Source organism: Papio anubis, chromosome 2, assembly GCF_008728515.1.
Source record: "Papio anubis isolate 15944 chromosome 2, Panubis1.0, whole genome shotgun sequence".
In the NCBI taxonomy this organism is placed as follows: Eukaryota; Metazoa; Chordata; class Mammalia; order Primates; family Cercopithecidae; genus Papio; species Papio anubis.
This window is the reverse complement of record NC_044977.1, coordinates 94,124,117-94,150,515: the sequence shown is the minus strand read 5'-3', so window position 1 is coordinate 94,150,515 and position 26,399 is coordinate 94,124,117. Positions and strand designations below refer to the sequence as shown.

Below are 26,399 nucleotides of genomic sequence, written 5' to 3'. Positions count from 1 at the left end.
AAAGGGCGCTCCTGCCATTTCCAGTGAGGGCTGCGGGAGGGCGGTCCGGATGTGAGGACTGCGGTCCGCTGCCCCTGCAGCCTGGGTGTGGTGATGACCTTTTCTGCAGCCCTCTCAACACAGACCTCGGAATCTCCGAGCAGCCTGTGTACTCTGCAGGCCTGCTGTCCGTGCTGGCGCCCAGACTTCCTCTCCAAGCTCCCGCCTGCCCTGTGGCCCCGAGGGTCCCGTGCTGAGCTGCAGCACTTCCGGCACGCCTCCAGTGGCTCAGGCGCTCAGGCCTCCTGTCCCCACTGTATGCCCATGCCATTGGTTCCCGATCCCCTGTTCCTTTGTCGGCTTACAGACAGTGGCCTGCTGCCTGCCCAGCAAATTCCTGGCCAGCCTTACCAAACCCGTGAGAGCCCTCTGCTAACAGGTGTGCTGACTGCAGCTCCAAACAGTCTGAACCCTTCCAAGCTTGTCCTTCCCGGGTTGCACTCCCTCAGCACGAGGATACAATGCAGAGTTTCTTCATTAACTCCTCTCCTATCCTAGGAGCACTCCCTCTGGGAAAGAAGAACAGCCTTGGCCCCAGAGAAATCTGTCCTAATATAAAGAGCAGTTCAATTACTGCAGCACCTTGGGGACCAAGGCCAATGGGATGAGAAATGGAGGTTCTGGTTGGTGCCCTGTGTCCCTGGGCTGGTGGCAGGAGCAGCGAGGCTGATTAGCACCCCACTCTCAAACCTTGAACGCTCACCTGGAACTTGGCCTGGGAGCCACTGACCATGGGTCACCTGGTCCAGGGACATGAGACATACTCTCTTCTGCCCCACAGGAAGGCCAGGCAGAGTTACTCAGGCAGGCTGGTCTCAGGAACAGGTTGGCCGCAGCTTCAACAGTAAGAGAGCGGGGATCACAAGAAAACCAGGTTTAAAGGAACCCAAAGTTACAAATTCACTTTCTCTCCTTTGAGTCCAGTGTGTTCTCTGTTCCCTGTGCTGATCATGGCATCCTTTGCTCAGTGATACTCTTTGCAGCATTTAGAAGGGTAGGTAGCACTCGCTCTCTCAAGCCTGAACTGGAAATACTGCCATAGCCAGGGTGGCTCACAACCCCAGCACAGCCATAGGACCTCTCATCCACCCTCCTTTATGTTTATAAATTTCCTTATGTTCCTAACTACAAGTGCATGACTTCCTAAGCGATGGCGTTGTGGTTTTGTTCCTCATATAAGAGGTATTTTGCTGTGTAGAAGCTCCAGCAGCTTGAATTCTTTTCTCAATGCCGTGACTGTGAGATAAGCCCATGTTGATATATGTAGCTCTAGTTTAAGGAATGGCAAACCTCTTTCTGTAAAGAGCCAGATAATAAATATTTTAGGCTTTGTGGACCAAGAGGCAAATCAAATATATTATGTAGGTACTCATCTAGGTATAAGAAGGAAGACAAATTTCTACAAAACTTTGTTGATGAAATTCAAAACGTAATGTTATAATATTATTACATATAATCATAATCAAATCCATTTTTTGTAATATAGACCTAGAATAATGAAGTTCTTTTGGGGAAAATAACATCAAAGTGACGATTTCTTATCTACTGCAAATATCCATCTTTATAAGTTGTTCTTAGTTCTCGAGCCACACAGAAACTGGTGATGGGCCAGATTGGTTTGTGGGCCAAAATTCACCAAACCCTACTCTAGTTCATTCATTTTCACTGCTGCATAGAATTCCACTGGATGACTCTAACAAAAGTTTTTATCTGTTCACTGAGAGGAGAGAGGGGTGTTCCAGTTGTTTCAATTTTAAAATTGTATTTCTATAAGTATTCTAATACATATCAGTATATTATATGTGCAAGTGTTTATCTGGATAGTATACATACAAGTAGAATTGCTGAACAGGACATGTGTATCTTTAATCCTAAACTCTTTCCCAAAGTGGCTGTACTAATTTCTAAGAGCGGCAGCTATATTTGTCCCTGTTGCCCCACATGCTTATAAACATTTGGTATTTGGTCAGCAGGCTCTTCTAACACCCCTTTGAAGGCGCTTCATGTTTCCTGCCACAGGGCTGGGAGGAGGCTGTGTAGACCAAAACTGTTTAATAAAAATAATCATCATTTATATGTATGCCTTTTTATGGCATTGACAATAGAATTATGAAAAAAAAACAAATTTGAAGCACACAAGTGACAAAAAAGTTCCAGAAGACAGAAGGACCAGGAGCAGCGAGGGCCACTGCCCACTTTGGAGGTTTTCCATTTCCGTGGCAAGAGCAGGCCCCGGGAGCTCTGCGAGTCAGGAACCTCTGCAGCCTGAGAGCACACCTGGATATCTGGTCTAGGTTCAGTAGGTGCCACTGCCTGAGCTGCCCTGACTGCTGAGCAAGGAGGGATTTCCTGTGGCCATCCACAGACTTCCAAAGTCACATGGTCTCATATTGATTCTGGATTGTTCATTTATGTAAGCCCTGGCGCAGGCTGTGAATTTTATCTCAGGGGAGTGGTGTATTTCAGCCAATGAACAGATCATCAGAAATGAGAACTTTTAGAATATGGAGGGCAAATCATCTCATTGGGTTGCAGTTAAAAATTCTCAGTTGAATCATAAAACCAGTCATTCAAAGGAAACATTTAAAAGTCCCAGCCCTGAAAAAATCTGTTCTTAGGAATCGCATCTCAGCTTCAAGGAAGAACTAAACTGGCTTGTAAAACTTTTGATCTTGCATTCAGCACAGGGACAGTGTAAAAGGAAAGAAAAATAGCGGAAAGCATTTTCATTAAACTTGACTGAGAGAGCAATTTCCTTGGAGAATAAGATCACAGAGGTTAGGCTGGCCACATTTGAAAGGGAAAAGAGGCTTACCTTGATCCAAAGGCTCCTACAGTTGGGAAACTAAAAGGGGATTATTTAAGTGTCATTAGGTCTGAGATAATGACACAGCAGAAAGCTCCAACAGAAAAAGAAGTAAGTTATCAGAGAGGAAATGGATGATTCCCCCAGAGAATGCATAGATCCAGAAAACTGTAGTTGCCCTCATAAAAACTGTAATAAGAGCAATTGCAAGACCATCCCCATCCTCCCTCCTCCCACCCCTGGAACCCCAGACTGGGGTAGTTCTATAGAGTTAACAGAATTTGGGACAGAATTCATTCAACATTCATTCAAATAATTACTGAATATCCAGGCACTGCTCAGATGAACAAAAATTCCCTGCTTTTCTATCTCAGGACTGGCAGTTTCCTAGAAAGCAAGGCTATGTCAGGAGATGATTAAAAAATAAGCAAATGTGGAAAAATAGAATAGTGAGAAGGAAAGAGAGTGTGGGAGGAGAGGGAGAGGTTTGCTGCTTTATTGAGGGAATTTAAGGAAGGCCTCCCTAATAATTCAAGAGGAGGCCCAGAGGAACTGACAGAATGAGCCATGCGCCAGCTTATTCTGTGCAAGGAAGAGCAAGGAGGCCAGCTTGGCCAGGGGGTGGCATTTGAATTTTTAAAAGCTCTTTGGCAGCTCTGTAAAGGATGATTTTTGAAAGACAATACTCGGGGATATAAATAAAAGTTGTCCAGTCAGATAGTGAGGACCTGAACCCAAGGAAGTGGTGGCAGGTAGGAAAAGGAAGGCCCACACTAGTGCAAGTATGTGCTGAAGTTGCTTTCTATTCTTCTACCTGTTGTAGAGAGCAGGCAGGTGGCTCCAACCCTCAGGACAGCTGGGAAGTCAAGGGGGGTTAAACACCAGTGTATCATTTCTTAAGGCTTCCACACATAATATCACAAGTTGGACACCTTAAAAACAATACAAATGAATTCTCTCCTAATTCTGGAGGCTAGAAGACCAAAATCAAAGCATGAGCAGGGCCATGCCTCCTATAAAGGCTGGTCTAGAGAGAATCCTTTCTTGCCTCTTCCAGCTTCTGTGGGCTTCAGGTGTTCCTTGGCTTGTGCCAGCTTAACTCTATTCTCTGCTCTGTCTCCATATGACCTTCTCCTAGGTCTCTGTGTCTCAAATGTCACTCTGCCTTTCCCTTATAGAGATACCTGTCACTGGGTTTAGGGCCTACCCCAAATCCAGGACTGTCTTGTAATATAGCTTAGTTTTGTTTTTTAATGATGTTTGAGGCCCTGGCTAAAGAGGAGTCAGTCCACACTCCAACCACTTTTTTTATCTGGCCACTCCTGATCACTGTGCACCTGCCCTAATAATCCCAAGGCCAGGAACTGTTACCTAGTGTAATGCCTCTGTGACACAGCTGAATTTCTACCCCATTTTACCTCTGCTTATCTTTGAAAAAGAGGACACCTGTGATACAAATGTCCCTTTGTAACCAGACCAGCTAAGACTGGTTAGAACGAAGACAGACAATCAAATGACTTCAGAAAGATCTCAGGCTTTATTATAATCTCATTTCCATGCTAAAAGACCCTCCTACAAGCACCATGATGGTTGACAATCACCATGACCATGATCGAAAGAGGCCATCAAAGGACAAAAAGGAAAGCAGCACTCCAGTTCCAAGAAGTTCGCCACCCATCTCCAGAAAAGACATGACTATTCCTCCCCTCGTTTCTAATGTTCAACCCCTTCATTAGAGAAATCCTTCTTCCCTCACTAGTTGAGAAGTTGATTTGTGAGCCAAGCTCCCACTTCTCAATTCCATGGCCATTGAATAAAACTTGTGCTGCTTAAGATTCACTTTTGATTTTGCATATTGGCTTTGCAACACTAAACAGGAAAAGACCCCATTTAGGAGGAACCAATTTTGTCCGTAATAGTACTAGACAACTAGGGGCAATCCCTATGCCCTGGAGCGCTCAGAATTATTTAAATGAGCCAATCCACAGGGAGCCCATGAAACCTAGCTAGCCCCACGCAACTACCCAACTTCCCACCCACAAACTGCCCCTCACAGCTCCAGCTGGCTCTTACCCTGTCCCCAGGCACCCTGTGTGGGCCTGGCTGGCAGCCTTCCCTTGTCTGGAGTTATAACTAACAAAAAGTTCTGCCTTGTATCTATCTTCCTGTCATTGTGTTATGTCCTGCCATGAAAAGAAACTTTAAATTTCATGAAACTGACCTCATCTCTAGATCCTTCACTTAATTACATCTGCAGAAACCCTTTTTCCAAATATAGTCACATTCAAAGTTGGACATCTCTTTCGGGGTGTAGCAATGACTTAAGCGTTGTGTGCAGATGAAGTCAGCAAAAGGAATGCTGAAGTCAAGGGAGTCTGCTCTCTGTCATGTGATGTATACCACAGTCAGGTTGGAAAGTAGCCCCATTACACCAGGTTAATAAAACTCCCTTTAATGAGATATTATGGTTTGTAGGGCATAACTTTTACCGTGCACGGCCTTAGGTCTTGTTTATAAAGTGGTTATCTTATTGCGACAAGCAGTCTATTTTGTCAGTCTTATGATCTCTGTTTTAACCTCAATGCTGGTCAGTTGTCCCTAAGCTCAAAGGGAGGGAGTATGATAAGGTGTTTCCAACCCCCCCTCCTATCTAGCTGGGAATTTAGCTTTTCAGGTTTCTCAGGGGTCCCCTTGGCCAAAAGCGAGTCCATTCAGTTGGTTTGGGGGCTTAGGATCTTATTTTTAGTTCGCAGTTTAAAATCAATACAGTATAACAGCTATTTACATAGCATTTACATTATATTAGGTATTATAAGCAATCTAGAGATCAATTAAAGGATACGGAAGGATGTACATAGATTATATGCAAATACTATGTAATTTTATATAAGGGACCAGAGCATCCAAGGATTTTGGTATCTGTGGGGGGCCATGGAACCAATCCCCCTGGAACTGAGGGATAGCTTTAATGCTGAGAAACAAAACTGTCTTGGAAAGAGGGGAGGCCCAGGACTTGGACCTGCCAAGGAGCTGAACCCAAGGGCAAGAGCTGCAGGCAGCTGGGCTGGAGAGGAGGAAGGAGGTGGCTTTGTTTCCAAGTGCCCCAGAAGATCCCCTCGTCCCCCTGCATCCCCAGCCTCCTTTCCTTTTTCCTCCCTGGTCTGCTCCCTTCCTTCCTCTCCTCCTCTTGGGAGGTGGCCAGGGACATAGGCCAGTGCCTGGCTCCGAGGAAGACACATGCAGTTTGTGGACAGGTCTTGGGATGCGGACACCAGAGTCTTGTGTACCTTCCTGGGGTGTTGCCCACTCCGGTACCCACTCCCTAATCTCCCCTCTTCCTCCTCCTCATCCTCTCTTGCAGGAAGTAGAGGATGGGGAACCCCCTCAGGGAGGAGGGCAGTGACTCTGGGTTTGCCTAGGGCTAGTGGCCTCTCACCGACCTGCGCCCTTGTACCTGTCACCTGGGCAAACAGTGATTGCGTCAGCTTTGGTTTCTCATGGGTGGGCAGCCTTGGGTGTCTGCCGGAATGTAAAGAGCCTGGAGCAAGGACACGGGAATCCGAATCCCGTTGAGGTCCCAGGACCACTGCATCCTTCTTCCCTGTGCCTCTCCTCCCCAGCATGAGCACAGCAGCCTGATGGAGAAGGATTTTCCAGTGTTAGAGCTGGAGAGAACACCTGCAGCCTCTCTCCACCGTGTACAGCGGTGCTGGAAGTGAAAAGATGTGTTCCTGGTCACAGGCAGGTAGACAGCAGAGCCAGACAGAAGTGAAGTGCACTCCTCCTGATTTGGAGTTTAGAGCTCTCCCTTGGCAACATTTTGATGAATAAAATCACAAGTTCTGTGCCTTTTGAAATTCCTTGTGGAGCCTAGTGCCATCCTCTGAACTTGGAGCCAACTGACCTTTGTCCCTGGGGCAGAGACATGGTCCATGGGCCCAATCCAGGTCCTCAAAGGGAGGGCAGGTCTGAGCCCTTGCCCTGTGAAGTGAGAAACCTCATCTCCCACTACAGACCTGCCAGGGCCCAGGAGAGCTCAACCCACCCTGGCACACCGTAACAGCAGAGATGACTCGGGACACAGAAGTGTGGAAGCAAATGTTTCAGGAGTTAATGCGGGAGGTGAAGCCATGGCACAGATGGACCCTGAGACCAGACAAGGGCCTTCTTCCCAACGTCCTGAAGCCAGGCTGGATGCAATACCAGCAGTGGACCTTCGCCAGGTGAGGGGGAATGTGATGGTACGAATTCCAGAAAATCCTTGAGCATTTCTTACTAGGTATACCTGTTACTTTTCTTGTTCTATTCCATGCTTGCAAATTGAAGACTATGGGAAATAAGATGCCCATCATCCAAGAAGTTTTAACTTCATTAAAGATTGTTTTTTCGGCCAGGTGTGGTGGCTCACGCCTGTAATCCCAGCACTTTGGGAGGCCGAGGTGGGCAGATCACGAGGTCAGGAGATAGAGACCATCCTGGCTAACATGGTGAAACCCTGTCTCTACTAAAAACACAAAAAATTAGCCGGGCGCGGTGGCAGGCGCCTGTAGTCCCAGCTACTCGGGAGGCTGAGGCAGAAGAATGGCGTGAACCCGGGAGGCGGAGCTTGCAGTGAGCCGAGATCGCGCCACTGCACTCCAGCCTGGGCGACACAGCAAGACTCCGTCTCAAAAAAAAAAAAAAGATTGTTTTTTCACAATTACAATGAACCCCAAAACAAGAGCAGGCCTGAGCACTTTTGTGAGCTAATGCCTGAATACAGAGAAATCAGTCTGCGGGCGGGGGTGCAGACAGGGAGCAGCCAGGAAAGGGGAGGGGAGGAAGGACAGCTGTTGCACCCATGGGCCGTGCATGTACCCCCTGCCTAGGGAGACTGTTGGACCCACCATGGAGCCCCTAGGAGGAGAGACTCACGGCACTGAGGAGACGCCCCCGGGGGAGGCCGGAGGAGCAGGGGGCCTGGGCACCAGGCAGCAATCCTGCCCCTCTCTACTCTGAGCTGATAGAATCTTTTAAAATAGGAGTCTTAGAAATCGTCCTAAGTCTCATCCTCTCTTTTCCAGGTGGAAATGGGGAGCCCTAAGGCTTGGGAGGGTGACGGGGATGACTGCCCACAGTGCACAGAGGGTGGAGGCTGGGGACTCTGTCCCACCTGCTGCCCCCTCCAGGGGAGAGTCTACATAGAGGGAGCAGAGCCCTCCCACTGGCCTATGGCTTTCTCAGGCCAGGAGCTGCCATAGGGAGCATTGCACCAAAGTCTCAGTCCATTTATCTGTGGGAAGTTTGAACTCTGAACCAGCACAGGAACACAGCACTGAGGCCCAGGGGATGGCAGTGGACGTCTGCTCAGAGCAGGGCCCAGGTCCCTCTGCACTGCTGACTCTGGGTGACTCCCAGCAAGGTCCTCTCACAGTGATCACAGCTTCTTGACCTCTCCCTCTCATTTCGACCTTGCACTCACTCTGTGGGTTGCAGCTAGAGTCAAGATATAGGAGCATGCCCTGGACTAACTCAGTCTTCCCAGCCCTCTCCAATTCACCACCCGCGGCCTAATTTCTCTGTATCCAGGCATCAAGCCAGGGCTAGGCTCAGTGACAGTGACAAATAAACCTGGAAATATCACTGATTTAACCTTATATGTGGCTTCCAAGGTCACCGAAGCAGAGGAAGAGAAAGCTGGAATGTCTTACCAGGGCTTCTGTGACCATATCTGGAAGGAACATATATCACTGCTGGCCTCATCTCATCGCCCAATGATCCCATGGCTCCAACCTCACGGCAAAGGGGCTGGGAAGTGGGAGGGAGTGCATGGATAATTTGGTGAGCATTAAATGTCTCCGCCACACTGCAGCTCTCTGCCTCTCCCGTAATTCCTTTCCTGGGTACAGCCATGTGCTTCCTGCCTTATTCTCTCTCTACCTCCTAACATGTATTTGTCCAGATACCTTAGCTCAGAAAATTGCCCTCCTCCCTGCTGAGACAAGGTGTCATTCTCTTGTACCCTGTCTGCAGCCAGTGGCATTCAGAATATGAAGCTTTCCAGGCTACTTTGAGCAAAGGAACTGGGTTGGAGGGGGAACAAATGAAGAGAGAGCTGGACGCTGTGATCTCCCTGCAATACTGCCGACCGGGGACCCTCGGCAGCCAAGAGAAAGGCAAAGGCTTTCCTCTAGGAGAATCCTGGACTCTTCAGGCTCCTGCCGCCAACTCATGAGTCTATAACTTAATCAACACTCACCTGTATGGATTTGTGGATTTCAGGGTCCTGAACTGAACTGGCTGCTGCTGCAGTTGTAGCCTCTGACCCATTTGAATCTACATTTGAAGAAGCTTTGCTTTGGAATAGGGAGAGCAGAGTCCCAGTCATGCCTTTTTACACCCACTGGGTCTCTGGACATGAGGAGTTTCCAGAGTGTGCCTCATCTCTAAAATGAACGTGTTGGACTTAGAAGATGCCCAAGGTCCCTCCCAGATCTAACAGCTTGCAATTCACTGTTTTCATAGCAGACAGTGTGTGGCATGCAGCGTGTCAGTGGCACAGTGGAGATGGGAACGAGGTCTTAGTAATTTCTTCCACCACTGAGCCACAGCCCCAGTCAAGTCATGTCTCTCTGCGGTTGGTAGCTCCTTTCTCCCTCTGGCAGTGCCCTGTGATTTGGCCACATGGAGCCAGGCTGAGGCTCTCTTCTGTCTCCACAGGTTCCAGTGCTCCTCCTGCTCTCGTAATTGGGCCTCTGCCCAGGTTCTGGTCCTTTTCCACATGCACTGGAGTGAGGAGAAGTCCAGGGGCCAGGTGAAGATGAGGGTGTTTACCCAGAGATGTAAGAAGTGCCCCCAACCTCTGTTTGAGGACCCTGAGTTCACGCAAGAGAACATCTCAAGAATCTTGAAAAACCTGGTGTTCCGAATTATGAAGAAATGCTATAGAGGAAGATTTCAGTTGACAGAGGAGGTTCCTATGATCAAGGACATCTCTCTTGAAGGACCACACAATAGTGACAACTGTGAGGCCTGTCTGGAGGGCTTCTGTGCTAGGTCCAAACAGGTTACAAGCCTCCCCCAATCACAGACCCCAAGAGTATACTCCATTTACAAGGTGGAGGAGGGAGTTGAGCCCTGGGCCTCAAGAAAGAATGTCTGTTCCTACATATTGCAGAACCACATCTGTAGGAACGTAAGCATTTTCTGCTGTTGTGTCATCCTCATTGTTATTGTGGTGATTGTTGCAAGAACTGCTATATGAGCCTTGGAAACATGATGCTAAATCAGAAAAAAAATCAGATACAAAAAGTCATATGTTATATGATTTCATTTATGTGAAAGGTCCAGAATAGGTAAATCTATTAGATGAATTGCTAGCAGGGCAGGGGGGTAGTGGGAGATGGGAAGCAGCTGCTTAATCCTGATGGGGTTTCTTTTGCAGGGGAGAGAGGTGTAATGCAAATGTTTTGGACTGACATAGAGGTGTGCTTGCACAACACTGTCAATGCACTAAATGTCATTGAACTGTTCACTTTCAATGGTTACATTTGTTCTGTGACTTTCACTTCAGTATTTTAAAAAAAGATCTTCACAATTGTGTTCACTCTCTAGAGAACTGAGTCTGAAGTGTCTATGATTCACAAACCATTTGGAAATCTTGTGAAGCCTGTGGGCCCCCTCACCAGGGAATTTTGCACAGACCCTCTGAGGTTAGACTGTGAAGGCATTTGCAGTCAAAAGCATCGGGATGAAAACCTGCATTCTCAAACAGTTGTCTCCATGGAGGGAGGTGTGCATGCCGCTCAGGGGTGAGGGCGGGCAGGACGTGCCACAAGATCTTTCCTTTTAAAGGTAATGTAATTAGTGTAAATTGTTGATTAACAGGGAACTCACAGCCCATAGCATCATAACCCAGGCCTCTCTAACACACATATACTCTCTCCATAAGGCACATCATAGCCTTCTCACTCTTAGGAACACCAGACAGTGCTCTGCACTATGCTTGAGAACCATTTAAAACTGGCAAAATCACCAACAGAAGCACAAAAATGTGGAACGCATGGCAAAATAGATCAGGAGAAGGACGCTTGTTTATAGTACAAAAGCTGGAACAAACAGGCAGGGAACACACAGGCCCTGCTCCGGCTCAGTTAGGAACACAGGTGCTGGTGACTCCAATTTCTCCTGCTCTGCACATGTCTGTGAATGACCACAAATGCACCATGAGTACTGATACGGGGGTTACTAATAGATTTCAGCAGGTAGGCAAAATCACAAATAGACTCCACGAATAATGGGGCTGACCTGTGCAGTCTCAAATGGCTTTGAACTATGGATGACTCTGTTTTACTAACATGCGGTCCACATGTGGAGTTCTCGCCCACAAGCCTCACGTGAGGGCTGTCAGCTTGGAGCTCTGGGATTCCTACCAGCTAACCAGAATTTTTCATGTTCAGAGGACAGGATCTCAGAAACTATTTACTCCTTAGACCATGTCCTCCCAGTGACTGAACTGAAGCTGAGATTTTTCTTAGTAAAATTGAACAAAGGATTGACTTTATGAAACTTCTGTTGAAAGATGGATGTAAGGGGGCACGGTACCTGGCTAGATAGAAAGTTCTGATTTTAAATATTCCAGATAGCCATAAAAATCTATCACTTCTAAGGGGATGCCTAATTTCTAAGGAAGTAATTGAAGTCTGGTGGCTCATGCCTGTAATTCCAGCACTTTGGGAGGCCAACGTGGGCAGATCACCTGAGCTCAGGAGCTCAAGACCAGCCAGGACAACACGGTGAAACCCCATCTCTACTAAAAATATAAACATGTGGTGACATGCACCTATAATTCCAGCTACTGGAAGGCTGAGGCACAAGAATCACTTGAACCCAGGAGGCAGAGGTTGCAGTGAAAGATTGCACCACTGCACTCCAGCCTGGGTGACAGAGCGAGACTCTATCTCAAAAAAAAAAAAAAAAAAGTAACCTCTGACATACATACACCTGCTCTGAAATATATTGTCTGACCAGTGACAGTTGCTGCCTAGTGTCTGCAGGAAAGAGGAAACGGGTGTCCAAGTGGTGGGCTTAGGGCACGACCTGAACTGGATGAATACTGGTATTGCTCCTGTGCACATTAAAATTTGACCTAAGGCCTCCAGCAGGTCAGCAGGAAAGTAAAAGGAGACTCACGCCCCTCCCCAAGCTCCCACTATCTCCCACTATACAAAGGCCCGAGATGGTCTCCTCCCAGCAACACACGAGGGCCCAGTCCAGTATTCGGAAAGAGTTGACAGTGAGTGTCTAGGCTGGGAATTGACCCTGTTCCAAGGAGAGTGGCCTCTGGATTGGAAGACTGAGGTGAGTGTATGGAGGGTCATGACAAAGCCAACCCCCAGGGCAAGGGAAGAGAGTACGGAGCCTGCCCTGCCTTTGCCAGATAAGAGATGGTAATGCAAGCTGGTAATTATGTTGATAAATATCTGTTTCCAGAGTGGGTAGGCCTGGGTGACAGTAGAAGGTGTTCCAAATCGATCCTGGAATTGCGTTTGCCAGGCGCGAGCAGATGAGAGACCAGCATTGGCTTATGGGCCCTTCTCTGCGCAGGCATACTGTCTAAGTCTGTTCATTTTGCTACAAAGGAATAGCTGAGTCTGGGTAATTTACAAAGAAAAGAGGCTTGTTTCATTCACAGTTCTGCAGAGTGTACAAGTAGCATGGCACTAGCATCTGCTTCTGGTGAGGACCTCAGGCTGTCTCTGCTCATGATAGAAGGTGAAGGAGTGCTGGCACAAGCAGGGATCACATGGGGAGACAGGAAGCAAGAGAGATGGGGGGAGGTGCCGGGTTCTAACAACTGACTCTGGCAGGAACTAAGAGCGAGAACTCACCCATTACAGCAAGGATGGCGCCAAGCCATTCATGAGGGATTCGTCCACATGATCCAAACATTTCCCATGAGGCCCCACCTCTAACACTGGGGATCTAATTTCATCATGAAGTTTAAAGGGTCAAATATTCAAACGATAGCACGTGCCTAGCACCCTTCCACATAAACGGCTGCACTTCATCCTCGGAATGCCCGCAGTGGCTGGAGCATTGTCCACAGCTGCTCAGAGCCCAAGGCTGAAAGCTTCCAGGACTTCTAGTCCAGATTCTCTTCCCTGCACCTTCCCCTTTTCCCTGAAGTTGAGGGTCAGTGGGAGGAACACAGAGAGAGAGGCTGAAAGAAAAGAACTAGTCAAAAGGGAGAATTTAAGAAGGCCCTTACATCTAGGTAACTTTTGAGCCGAGCAAAGTAATACTGAGAAACAAAACTGGTGGAGAGGAGGGGAGACTGCCACAGTGTGAGTCTGCTGACGAAGGAGCCAGTCAGACTGAGGGGTGAGGCAGGATGCACCACTGAGGAGGGAGAGATATCCTGTCTAGTTTTTCTTTAAAGTTTACTATCTCTTATGGTATGTTTTTATAATGTATGCAAATATATTAGGATAATGGTATCATAAATATGCAGAGGATGCATGAATAACAAATATACACACATTTGTAGTGCAGGCTCAATTTTTTTTAACCTTGTTGTGCAATCAAAAATATTGGGACTGACATTTTGGGCTGGATGATCACAAAAATAATAAAAATAATAAAAAAAGAAACACTGAGGACTCCTATTCTAAAGGAGCAAATGTGGAAGTCTGTGGACAGATTCTTACCAGGTGTATTAGTCCATTCTCACCCTGCTATGAACAAATACCCAAGACTGGGTAATTTATAAAGAAAAGAGATTTAATTGACTCGCAGTTCCGCACGGCTGGAGAGGCCTCAGGAACACAATCAGGGCGGAAGGCACCTCTTCACAGAGTGGCAGAAGAGAGAATGAGTGCCAAACAAGAAGGGAAAAGTCCCTTATAAAACCATCAGATATCGTGAGAACTCACTAACTATCACAAGAACAGCTTGAGGGAAACCGCCCCCGTGATTCCATTACCTCCCACCGGGTCCCTCCCATGACACGTGGGGATTATGAGAACTATAATTCAAGATGAGATTTGGGTGGGGACACATTCAAACCATATCACCAGGACTCTGAAACCAAAGCAGTCTTTTGAACACGCTGTGTCCTGATTAATGACATTAATTTTAAGACTCCTTCTCACACCTTTTTTTAAATCTAGAAATGTGAATCCTTCCATTTATGCAATGGAAATTAGTGTAATAGTCACTTACAGCCAACAACTTCTTTTCATTCACCCTCATCCCCATCCTCTCCCCACCTGCCCCCCTCCATCGACTGGAATTGTGCCTTGCTTGCACCCTGGTGCTCCCTCTAGGGCACATTGCATCCTCACGTTGTCCTGGAGTGTCATTCTGGCAGTTCATGTCTCCCACCTGTTCCCTCAAACCACACCTGCAAACATGCCTTGGCTAATTTATCTTTCCCACTCCTAGGCTTTTGCTCACAAATTCCCTCTGCCTCTTCCTAGCTACTCATGAGACCATGTCCATCTTTTAATTCCCTACTGGAGTGCCAGTATCCCCCAGGTGCCTCCTTTCATTTCCCTGGTGAGAGTTTCATTCCACTAGTGCTGGTTGTCCATCTACACAGCCCCCGTTCTATTCCACCCAGTTCTAATGCTCTCTGGCTTCCTAGTGAAGCAGGAATTTCTGAGGCAGGGCCCGGTTCCCCTCACCTTTCCCTGCTTCCTAACCCAGGGAGGAGTCTCTGCACAGCTGTGTGAGGTGAAAGAAGGGCTGCTTGATGAATGAGCCTGCCACATCTGGACTGAGCACTGCTGGGCTCTCTGCATGCCATTTGGCCATGAACAGCTTGGAAATGAAAATGATGTTTTCCACTTTACCCATTTGCAGTCTGTCTCCTCATGTGTATTCATGGGTGATCCTCGCTGACTCTTTGGCAAAGGACACACTGTTTCTGAAACAGAAAAAGATGTGTGTTTAATTCATGTGGAAGAATGAGTGGCTGAAACTTGATAAACAAGTCAGGAAAAAATGTCCACAGATGGGCCTTGCCTTAGAAGACGTCACCACTGTGGTAATTAGCATACAGAGTGCTGACTCAGGGACAGGCAGCACTGCAGAGCAAGCTGGGCAAGGGCCAAGGCCAACTGGAGGAGGGTCCCTGTGCTTGGAGAGGGGTGAGAGCAGCAGTCTGGGCAATTTGGCTTGGTTTTAGACGCCGTTGGGACCTACCTGAAGCTGGGGCATACTTCACCTTTGCCCTTACTCATAGGCTGTGTAGCCCATGCTGGGGAGAAAGCCAATCCGAGGCTGAGGTTTTCTGTGCTCTCGCCTGGAAGCCACGGGTGTTTACCAACACCACCCCCACCCCCATACACACTCCCTACTAGGCATTCCCTCCCATTTCTGGCTTTCCAGTACTGCATGGCTGCCAGAATTTCCATGCAAACCTTTAGCTTCCCAGAGCCTGGCTTTGTTTTCCCTTGGAACAGCACATCTTGGTAATCAGCCAATGAAAGAAAAATGGAATGCAGCATTTTGAGCCTCTTCTCTTCAATTCCCTTCTTTCTGGGATTTTGCCTTTAAATTTCAGGTGCCTAGGCAGCCTCAGATTCTGACTCCTGTCTCCTCATTCAACTGAAATAATCACTTTTTGTTTTGCTTTATTTCCTGGGCTGCAATTCAGAAACTGTCTTCAAGCCAACATGAGGCTTGCCCTATGTGTGTCCCTCCTCCAGAGGACCAGCTCCTCGCAGCCTATCCATGCTTGTTGCTCTCCAGTGCATCTCATCCTTTGTTTCCTTGTTTTTGCCTAGCTTTTATAGCTATTTTTGGTGATAGGAAGGGTCCAAACGTAGCTGCTCTGCAGTGGCCAGAATCAGAAAGAATTTTGCAGTTGTTATTCCAAAATCTCAACAGAGTTGTCAAATTTCTCACATACAGTCAAGGCTACTGTCTTCTAATATGGGAGTAGAGGTGGACACAAAGCCAGCCAACTGAGAGAATTTCCTTCCTCTTCTATAAACATCGCCTTCATTTTGGCAGTGCTGTCTAGTAGAGTTAGAGCATGGCAGCCACATAGGTAACTTAAATGTTTTCAGTAGCCACATTAATTTTTTTTTTTTTTTTTTTGGTAGAGACAAGGTTTCACTCTGTCACCCAGGCTGGTCTTAAACTCCTGGCTGTTTATGTAGGAACACATATTTACTGTAAGTTTCCTCCAAAACAACCCTTGTTGTTGCAGAAATCATGGACTGAGATGCCCATAGCACCCTGCACATTCCTTCTACAGCACGTACAATATTTAACCAAGATATAAGCCCTGTGTCTGGAGGGTTGCAATGCAGAGATCTGCCTGTCTTGCAACCGCAAAAGACCACACTGTCTATATGGTCTTTTCTGTACACTGTCTCTTACAGTGTCTGTAAATCCCCCCCTAAAAAATCACCCAATACCGACAAACTGAATTTGTCTGCCTCTTTCTTCGGTTTCTCGGATCCTGTGTCATTTGGGGATCATTTTCCATGTACAGCCTTTTCACAGAACACCCAATCATTCATTGTGATTTGCTTCTAAACACTTCAGTATAGATACTAGGGAGTGTGTGTGTGTGTATCTGTGCCATCTATACCCTGTGGCCCGTTACCCCCATCCCAGAGGTGGTCAATTAGCATTCATTAGCAACTAATTGGGATCCTCACTCAAGACAGCTGTGCTAAGTTTCAAATATTTCTGCAAAGGGGTCATTGTTAATTTGCATAAAACATATCAGAAATTACTTGTATTGGTGAAATAAGTGATGTTCACCACCTGTGGTTGTGCTGGTATCTTCCCCCTTTCCCATGAATGGAGTAGAAGAGTCAGAAGTGCCCAGTGGTCCCATACTTTGAGAACCGTGCCCTGGTTTAAAACCCTGGCTCTGTGTTCCCCACTAAACAGAGGACACCATAGTCTGACACAGTGTTCCCACCGTCAGAGCACATTCCTGTGTACCTGGAAGGGGCATACACAGGAGCAAGTCTGGGCCACCTGAAAACCCAAGGGCTCACAGACCAGGTGGCATGACAAGCGACCTGCTTGCCAATGACAGTTTACTCCCTTGCAGAATTCAGTCTTTGCCTCTTGGTAGTGAAGTTCTGGGGAAGGCAACTAATATTTGCTGATAAACACAAAGAGAACATGGTGACTAGGGAAGACCACACCTGCTTGGGTGACTTCAAACACTGGTTAGTGGGTTTGGTTTTCTTATTTTCTTGAACTCATGGAAGTAACAAAGTACGCTAATAGTAACACAGGGCTAGAAACAGTTCAAGTTTAACGTAGGAAATGATCTTTTCTTAAAAATAATTTGGTCATTATTCCTCAAGGAATTCCCCCAAGGAATTTTCCCCTAAAGATTAGTCTTTTATCCCTAAGTCACCCCTACCTCCTTTAGTTATAAGATTTTCCCCGTTCCTACAGGCTCAGACATCACTTCCCAAATTCATGTCATATGTGGTTGAGAGTAGCCTTCTGTGTAATCAGGGTTCTCCACAGAAACAGAACCACTGGGATATACAGATGCTCCTCAACTTATGATGGGGTTATGTCCTGATAGACCCACCATAAGTAGAAATATCATAAGTCAAAAATGCATTTAATAACAACCCCACCCACCAAGCATCATAGCTTAGCTTAGCCTGGCCTAGCCCACCTTAACATGTTCAGAACAGCAATAGGGAAGAGTATCTTACTGCTTATGGCTAGGCTGGGAAAAGATCAAACTTCCCATTTTAAAGTATGGTTTCTACTAAATATATGTCACTTTTGCATCATTGTAAAGTAAAGTAAAAAATAATAATAAATTGAACCATTCTAAGTCAGGGGCCATCTGTATATAGATTTATGAGGGGAATGTGGAGTCCTAATTACGGAAAAGGAGTCAGGCTGGTGGGACCAGGGGAAAACAAAGAGATAAAGTAAATGAGCTATAGGCCCATATGTCCTGGGCCAAAAAGATTAGTCTTTTATCCCTAAGTCATTCCTATCTCCTTTAGTTACAAGATTTATCTGTGCAGGACATATGGCCATATGTCCTGATGACGTACACAACTCAAAAATTTCCTGCATGCCATCAAATGCCTCAATTTATCAAACACTCTGGCTGACAGAAGAATGCAGGTTAAGCTCCCTGTTGCCTTGGCATTATCAACCAGCCCAAGTTCCATTCTATAAAATCTCCAGCAATCCTTTGCTTCCTTGCAGTCGGCTCCTCTTCTGCTGATCCTGCCGGTTGCCTTCTTGCAATGTATTTTCATACTTTCTATAATAAATCTGCCTTTCTGTACCTACAACTGTCTTGGTAAATTCTTTTACCCCTTCACCACCAGCCCAGATAGTCGCCACTCACCTGTGACAGGGATTTACTGTGAAATAGGTTCATGTGATTAAAGAGGCCAAAAAGTCCCACAGTCTGCAAGCTGGAGAACCAGAAACCCAGGGGTGTAATTCAGTCTGAGTCTGAAGGCCTGAGAACTGGAGGTGTGAGGGCACACATGTAAGTCCCAGAGTTCAAAAGCCTGAGAGCTCTGTCATTTGAGAGCAGGAGGGCAGGAGAAGATGGATGTCCCAGCTCCAGAAGGGTGGATTCACCCTTCCTCCACCGTTTTATTCTGTCTGCCCATCCACACTTTGGAGGGCAACCTTCTTTCCTCAGTCTACTGATTCAAATGTAAACCTCTTTGGGAAACACCCTCACAGACACACCCAGAAATGACATTTCACCAGCTATAATATCTGGGTATCTCTTAGTCCAGTCAAGTAGACACCTAAAATTAACCATTCACACCTTCCTAGACTTCCCGTCCCAGCCTAAGTCTCACTAAGTCCTGAGCTTGTGTTTCATCTCCTCAAACTTACTAAGAGATAAAGAACTGGATAGTGCTTTCACAATTTTCAATCTTCTTTTCGGGGTTTCCCGGGCTATTTTGCTGGTTTATTTTCCCATATGTATTTTAGAATCAACCTGACAAAAAAAAGACATTTAAAGACAGACAAGAAAACCTGTGGATGTTTTACTGTGATCCCATTAAATGTATAGATTAATTTAGAAAAAATTGGAATCTTTATCATGCTAAATCTTCCTATCCAAGAACATGGTACATCATTCCCTTTGTAAATGTCTTTTGTGTCTTTCATATGTGTTTTAAAGTCTTTCATATATAGGCTTTATATATATGTTATTAGGAAGATTTTATATTACAAATTGGTTTCTCTCTCATTATATCTTCTAGCTGTTATTGCTATGTATAAAGGCCTTTGGCTTCCATGTATTATTTTATATACCACTACCCTCCTGACTTCTATTATTTTTTGTAGTAATGTTTCAGTTGATTCTCTTGGGTTTCCCAGGTAGGCAATCACATCATCTGCAAACTGTGGGTTTTACCTCCTTTTTAACTTTGATATCTCTGTTTTCTTCCTTTTCTCTAATTGCGTAGTAGTAGTAGGGATTTTAGAGGAGATGTCTCCAAATTTTCCTCATTAGGTACAATGTTGGCTTTGAGAATACTCATCAATTTCTATTTCACTGAGTATTTTAAAACCAAGAATGGGCATTCAAGGCCATTAAAACAAAATGTAAAGTCCGTAAACAGATAAACAGATTCATATGCAAATTTAACATACAACGAAGGCATCATCTCAAATCTTTGCAGAAAGGGTAGACAGACTTTTTAGCAAGTGTTTTTAGGATGACTAGACAGCCCTATGGTAAAAGATAAAATTAGAACCATTCCTCAAGCCATGTGCCATGATACATTTCAAATGAATTAGAGACTTAAATGGAAATAATAAAACCTTATAAGTACATGGAAAAAATGAGTGAATTCCTCTGTGATGTGGTTCAATGATGCCCATGTCCTAATCCCCAGAACCTGTGAACAGGTGACCTTATGCAGCACAGGGGACTTTACAAATGTGACTAAGGAGAAGGACCTAGAGATGGGGAGAGTGTCCTCGATCATCCAGCTAGGCTCAATATATCACAAGAGTTCTTACAGTGGAGAATCTTTCCTGGCTTTTGTCAGAGAGATGTGACTTCAGAAGAGTTGGAGAGACGCAATGTTGCTGGCTTTGAAGATGAAGGAAGGAGGTCAGGAGCCCAAAAGAATGGGGGTTGCCTCCAGAGGCCAGGATGGGCAAGGAAACAGATTTTCTCGAAAAGCCTCTAAAAAGGAATGCAGCCCTGCCTTGATTTTAGCACAGTAAGAACTGTGTTGAACTTCTGACCTACAGAATTGTACGAGAATACATTTGTGTTATTTTAAACCATTGAATTTGTGGTTCTGTTACAGCAGCAATAGGGAATTCATACCTCTTAAGTTTCCCTGCCTGCGAAGCAAAGGGACTCCCAGCCCCATCCTAAGTCATAATCTAACCTTCTGACTGCCCTTTTCTAATTTCTTATTCAGTAGGAATGTTGGAAATAGTGGCACAGGTCGGGGAATCAAAGGGGGACCCTCCCAAACTCACCCCCAAAACCCAGATGGGAAGGACAGCAAGCTGGATTGAGGACCTTTGGTCCAGCAAGTTGCACTTGAACAAATAAGAAGTATCCGGTTACTAGACACTTCAGAGATAGAAGTGAGAACTTTAGAAGTTTAACATAATCCTCTGTGAAGGAGTGTTATTTTAATTTATCAGATTAAATTACCAAATATGCAGCTTGCCAGGTGTCTTCTTTCAGCCCCAAGAAATTTGGCTTCTGCAAGGTTCTAACTACCTCAGTTGTAATGCCACCTTAATTACAGTGTTATCTAATGATCATACCATCCTTTGTTCTAGAATGAGAGGATTTTTAAGGTAAAATTGACAAAGGTGAAGATGAGAAATTAGCCCTAAAGTATTCTCACTTGGCTCACTGGAGAGTTGAAACTTAACACAAGGTTTCAGAGAGCTTTGGTGCACACAGAATGTGCTTGTAACTCAGGCTTGACATCTGATTTCACAAAAGTAAGAAAACGCAATTTTTTTAAATTGTGCTAAAAAAAAACAAACAAAACAAACAAACAAAAAAAAACCTCAAAATCGTGAACCATATTTAAGTTCACAGTTCAGTCATGTAAGTAGATTCACATTGTTGTGAAACAGCTCCCCAGAACTTTTTAATCTTGCAGAACTAAAACTCCATACCCATTAACAAACAACTCCCTATTTCCTCTCCTCCAAGCCCCTGGCAATCACCATTCTACTTTTCTGTTTCTACAAATTTCACTGCATTAGATACTGCAAATAAGTGAAATCACACAGCATTTGTCTTTTTGTGACTGGCTTATTTCATTTAACTTAACATCCTCCAGGTTCATCCATGTTGTAGTATGTGTCAGAATTTCCCTCCTTCTTAAGGCTGAATAATACTCCACATGTTGTTTATCCATTCATCATTTGATCCATTGATAAACATTTGTGTTGCTTCCACTTCTTGGCTATTGTGAACTGTGCTGCTATGAACATAAGTGTGCAAATATCCCTCACTGGCGTCCTTCTTTTTTTTTATTTTACTTTAAGTGAGACCCTTCTTTCAATCCTTTTGGGTATAAACCCAGAAGTGAGATTTCTGGATCATATGGTAGTTCTATTTTTAATTTTTTGAGGAACTATCATGGTTTTCCACAGTGATAACACCATTTTGCAATCCCACCAACAGTGTGCAAGGGTTTCAATTTCTCTACATCCTCACAAACACTTGTTATTTTCTGCTTTTGTTTTCTTTTATCATAGCCATACATATAGGTTTGAAGTGATATCTTGTAGTCATTTTGATTTGCATTTCTAGAAAATGCTATTTTGTGATGCACATTCACACTTTCAAGGCAATATCACAAACAATATTTATATATCATAGCACCGATTAAATAAGGAAAACAAACTAGGCAATAATTTTTTAAACTTGGATAATTAGGACAATAAAAGAAATGGAAGTTAGATTATTTGTGAGCTCACTGAAGACTAGAGCCAAGAACTTTAATCTCAAGAAAGAATTGGAAAGTCCTTCAAAATCCTAAGAAATGCTATTATGTGGTCTAAACTGACTTTGATGACAGATCTTGCCACTGACAAGTGGTGTGGGAGAAGCTGCAAGATGAGATACTAGAAAAAAAATGTCCTCCTTATTATCAGGAAAAATTAGAATCAAGTAAATATTTTAAAGAAAAGAGAAATGAGTAAGATCCGTGGATTTTTTTAAATAGGTAATTTTTGAAAAAGAAAATTATATAGAATTACACATTTGTAAGACCAATAAAATATTGTTCCTGTAACTTTGGAAAATGGAGGAAGAAAATAAACACACCTGTAATACACTTGTTTTAGATGTCAATGGGATTCCCAAGTGGAGCTGCCCCAAAGAGGAGAAACCAGAAACAGGTGCCGATATTAAAGGTCAAACCTGGAGTAAGAAACAGAAGTCATCTATGTATCAAAACCAAATCCTAGTTTTAAAAAGGATTAGTACCCTCAGTACAATGATAAAGCCCTAAGCCTTGGCTCAAATACAGAACGGTCTTTGGGTGAAAACATAATCCATTCTGAGCCGATTAGAATATACACCTCAGTAAGTAGTAGGATTGGATATCCACTTCCTCAACCTTTTTCTTTTAAAGTTTAAAAAACTGACCGTTTTGTGAATATCTGCTCTAATGACCCAGATAAACACCAGCCAAGCCTTCAGAAGGAGGCATCTCTAAGCCAGAAGGAGAGTTGAGAAGCTTGCTGGGTCTTTCTACAGAAAAGTGAGAAAGTGAGAAGGGACCATCTCCTACCACATCCAGTTATTAAAATTAAAATGAACTTCTGTCTCTTTCTGTACAAAAAAGACTGTTGGATTCTTCCATAACTCAAATTGGGAGGAACATGGTAGTAAGGATTTAATTCACTACTTTATAGCTTACTAGCTCTGTGACCCATTACACCCCAAACAAGAAAACATGTGGGTGGGGAGGGTGGCTAGAACCATCAAGAAATTTAAAAGAGATTCTGGTGGAAATAAAATTAAAGCTACAGTCAAGAAACCAGATGTGAGTCCTGCTATTAATTACAATACACTACTCAAGGATTTCACCCAAGTGCCTTTGCCCCTTCATTTCTGATGGGCGTCATTACATTCTATCCCAAAATATGGCGCCTTGGCATTTGAGAAAACTGCAGAAGCAGGAAGGTATCTCTGACTTTCCTCTCAGCCTTCACCCCTGAAGTAGGTCATAACAGAATTATCTGACCTTCCTCCCTGCAGTTGGTCATAAGACCCCCCTTCTGGAGGTATCCTGCCTGTATCTGAAGTATAGGAACATCCTTATCCTCAAAGACACGGGGACGCCAAGAAGAATCTGAACTGACAGGCCTTGGTAAATTTCCCCCAGCGTATTTCTATTAGATCACACCTTGTTGTCCTCCAATCATGTTTTTCCACAACTATGCACTTCATCATCAAACTTAGTATCAAAAAATGCACTAGTTGTCCAGGCACAGTGGCTTACACCTATAATCCCAGCAATTTGGGAGGCCAAAGCGGGAGGATCACTTGAGGTCAGGAGTTCAAGACCAGCCTGGCCAATACGGCGAAACCCCATCTCTACCAAAAATACAAAACTTAGCCAGGCGTGGCGGCACACACCTGTAATCCCAGCTACTCGGGGAGGCAGAGGTGGAAGAATCTCTTCAGCCGAGAGGTGGAGGTTACAGTGAGCTGAGATTATACCACTGCACTCCAGCCTGGGTAACAGAGCGAGACTCTGTCCCAAAAAAAAACACACACACAAATTTACCTGTTTCTTTGAGTCTTCATTTCTGAAGGCTCCCATATCACATAAAACTTATGTTAAATATATTCGTATGTTATTTTCACTTCTTAATCCATCTTTTGTTGTAGGAGTCTCAGCCATGAACCTAGCAACAGATGAGGAAAAAAAATCTTTTCCCCCCTACACTTCCAACATATAAAAAATAGGTTTAATAAAAAGCTTTTAGAACCAGGACGTTTTTCTTTTAACGATATTTTATTCTTTCACTCATATTACTTTAATATTCACACGTGTATTCTGCCATGTAAATAACCTTTCCAAATTATGTATCAGTCTACTTGCATCATGTCAAATTTTCAAATCTCTATATTTCCACTAAGATACACATTCTCCTTTGGAATCTTTCTGCACGTTTATATGAATAAATTAAATAGTATCTCTACAAACATAGTGAAGTAATATATTTGTTTTGGGTTATTACATAACATTAAATAATTATATCTCAATGCAGTATTTTTTTCATATGTGACAGTGAAACAAGGTTTTTACACAAAAACTGGTTTTATTAAAATAAAATTTACATAAATTATGAAGAGTCTATTTGTGTGAAAGCCCCTCTTCAGATATATTTTCCACTTGCCTATATGTAACATATACCTTAGCATGAAATAAAAATCATTCAAGTAGTACAGCTAATAAATTTGAGTTGTATTTTTAGTGTTAAAAAGAAAGAAAATGTAACTTCAAGATTCAATAAAGGTGATTTCTCATTTTCCTACTGTTTTCATCTCTCTTTTTTTTTTTTTTTTTTGAGATGGAGTCTCACGCTGTTGCCCAGGCTGGAGTGCAATGGTAGGATCTTGGCTCACTGCAACCTCTACCTCCTGGGTTCAAGCGATTCTCTTGCCTCAGCCTCCCGAGTAGCTGGGATTACAGGTACCTGTCACCACACCCGGCTAATTTTTTGTATTTTTAATAGAGACAGGGTTTTACCATGTTGTTTAGACTGGTCTCGAACTCCTGACCTCGTGATTCGCCCATCTCGGCCTCCCAAAGTGCTGGGATTACAGGCGTGAGTCACCGTGCCTGACCCTGTTTTCATTTCTTAACCTACTTCTCAGAGTTTGTTTCTAAGGGGAAGCAGTCCTCCACCGAAGCACTACCATGCGGTTTTAGAACGCTCTGCCTGTTTTACACCTGTTGAGAATAAAATGTTTGGACTTATGAGTGAGCCCATCAAGACAAAATATTGGGATGTCAATAATAACCCTTTTAAAAACGGCTAGTTCTTCAGACAGAGAAAATAAAAATCACCCTACATTTCTACCCCAGATTAACTTCCAAAAAACAAAAAACTGGCTATACCTGTTCTGGAGTATGGTAGCCACATGTGTGTGGGGTCCCCTAGTTTTCCCCATTTTTGTCTCTGTCCTGACCAAGAAACACACAGTGCCTTGACCCAGCCAGCTGATGTTTTCCTCTGCAGGTCTGAACCCCAGCCTGGGCCTTGAACATTCCTAGGCACTAATAAAGGTGTTTAGGTTGTTGCTGGAAACACTGAAAGATCAACCATGTTGCTAAACATGTGGAAGCCAGCCCAGCCCCCACCCAAATTCCTTACATCCTCATGTGAACTCCATCACCTGACCCCCTCACCGGGGACATGCCCAGGTAGAACATCCCTTGTCTCACTGCCCATCACAAGGACGCTGCAGCCCACGCTGTGTGTAAGCTCCCCTCATAAATGCTTTGGACTGATCACCCTGCGATTTCGTGCTTCTTCCTTTAGAATCGCAACTGGCCCCGCCTTGGAACGGTTTGGAGCATTCTGTCATGGGAATTCCCCATCAGGTCAAACCCAAGGCTAGTGTGACTCCAGCCTTGGGTTTGACCTGATGGAACAATGTGGCTATTTAAATTGAACTGAATTGAAAGATGGGTTCTTCAATCACATCAGTCATTGTTCAAGTGCTCAAGAATCACATGTGTCTGGTTTACCACCTTGGACAACGCAAATACAGAACATTTCCGTCACTGTGGAAAGCTCCACTGGATGGTACTGGGCAGGACCACAGAGGAGACGATTCATATAAAAATATGCCACTATATACATATTTTCCTTCTTAGTCACAAAAGCTGCTTGGTTTTTTTAGTTATAACAATAATAACACTGTTATTGCTGTTTGATTTGCTTTTGAGACAGGGTCTCGCTCTGTCACCCAGGCTGGAGGGCACTGACACAATCACAGCTCACTGCAGCCTCGACCTCCCAGGCTCAGGCGACTTTCCCACCTCAGCCTCCTGAGTAGCTGGGACCACAGGCATGTGCCACCACACCTGGCTAATTTTTTTGTGGAGATGGGGTTTTGCCATGATGCCCAAGCTGTTCTCAAACTCCTGGGCTCAAACAACCCGCTTGCCTCGGCCTCCCATAGTGCTGGGATTACAGGTGTGAGCCACCGTGCCCAGTCAAAGTTATATGTTTAAGCTTATTTATCTTCAACACCGTCAGCCACAACCTGTTTATTTTAGCCCAGGACAGTGGTATAAAAATAAGAGATTGTGTATAATTTCTCCAAATCATGTGATGTGACATAAGAGCCCAAAGTCCTGTAATGAATCCCACCTCTCCGAAATTCAAACAGCCCATGGGCTCCCTCTGGACTGAAGCATCTTTGCTATGGGCAGAGTTGTCCTGTGGTACCCACAAGGAAGCCTTGCTAGGAACTCCTTATCAGTGTGGACTGGTCATCGCCATTACCCTACATGGCCATCTTGGAGGAAGGGACCTCGAGGGCATTGCCTTTGCTCTTTACCAAGGT

The 26,399-nt window shown here is 44.7% G+C and overlaps 2 protein-coding genes across 3 annotated transcripts in view; one reads left to right on the top strand and one right to left on the bottom strand.

Annotated features, from left to right (window-relative positions):
- The window catches only part of LTF (lactotransferrin), a 74,595-nt gene extending 51,273 nt beyond the window's left edge, over positions 1–23,322 (bottom strand). The window contains exons 1-2 of the mRNA XM_009200965.4: positions 22,131–23,322; positions 14,680–14,753 (exon numbers count right to left, since the gene is read on the bottom strand). Coding sequence (XP_009199229.1) covers positions 14,680–14,683 — 4 coding nt within the window. The 5' untranslated portion in view covers positions 14,684–14,753; positions 22,131–23,322. The remainder of the gene's footprint in view (positions 1–14,679; positions 14,754–22,130) is intronic.
- RTP3 (receptor transporter protein 3) lies at positions 5,838–10,439 on the top strand. Of its 2 annotated transcripts, none has more exons than XM_003894526.5 (2): positions 5,838–7,068; positions 9,545–10,439. In XM_003894526.5, the coding sequence occupies exons 1-2, from the start codon at positions 6,914–6,916 to the stop codon at positions 10,086–10,088; spliced, it is 699 nt and encodes a 232-aa protein (XP_003894575.1). In that variant the 5' UTR covers positions 5,838–6,913; the 3' UTR covers positions 10,089–10,439. The 2 variants fall into 2 exon arrangements, 1 of the variants encoding a protein (XP_003894575.1); XR_001899832.3 differs by having other exon boundaries at positions 6,981–7,068; positions 8,497–9,647.
- Positions 23,323–26,399: the final 3,077 nt, after the last annotated feature.

Bases quoted from the DNA above. Each gene is read 5' to 3' on its own strand.
- RTP3 (XM_003894526.5), top strand. From the start codon at position 6,914: ATGACTCGGGACACAGAAGTGTGGAAGCAAATGTTTCAGGAGTTAATG. The intron at 7,069-9,544 runs GTGAGGGGGAAT...CTGTCTCCACAG, and splicing joins CAGCAGTGGACCTTCGCCAG to GTTCCAGTGCTCCTCCTGCT.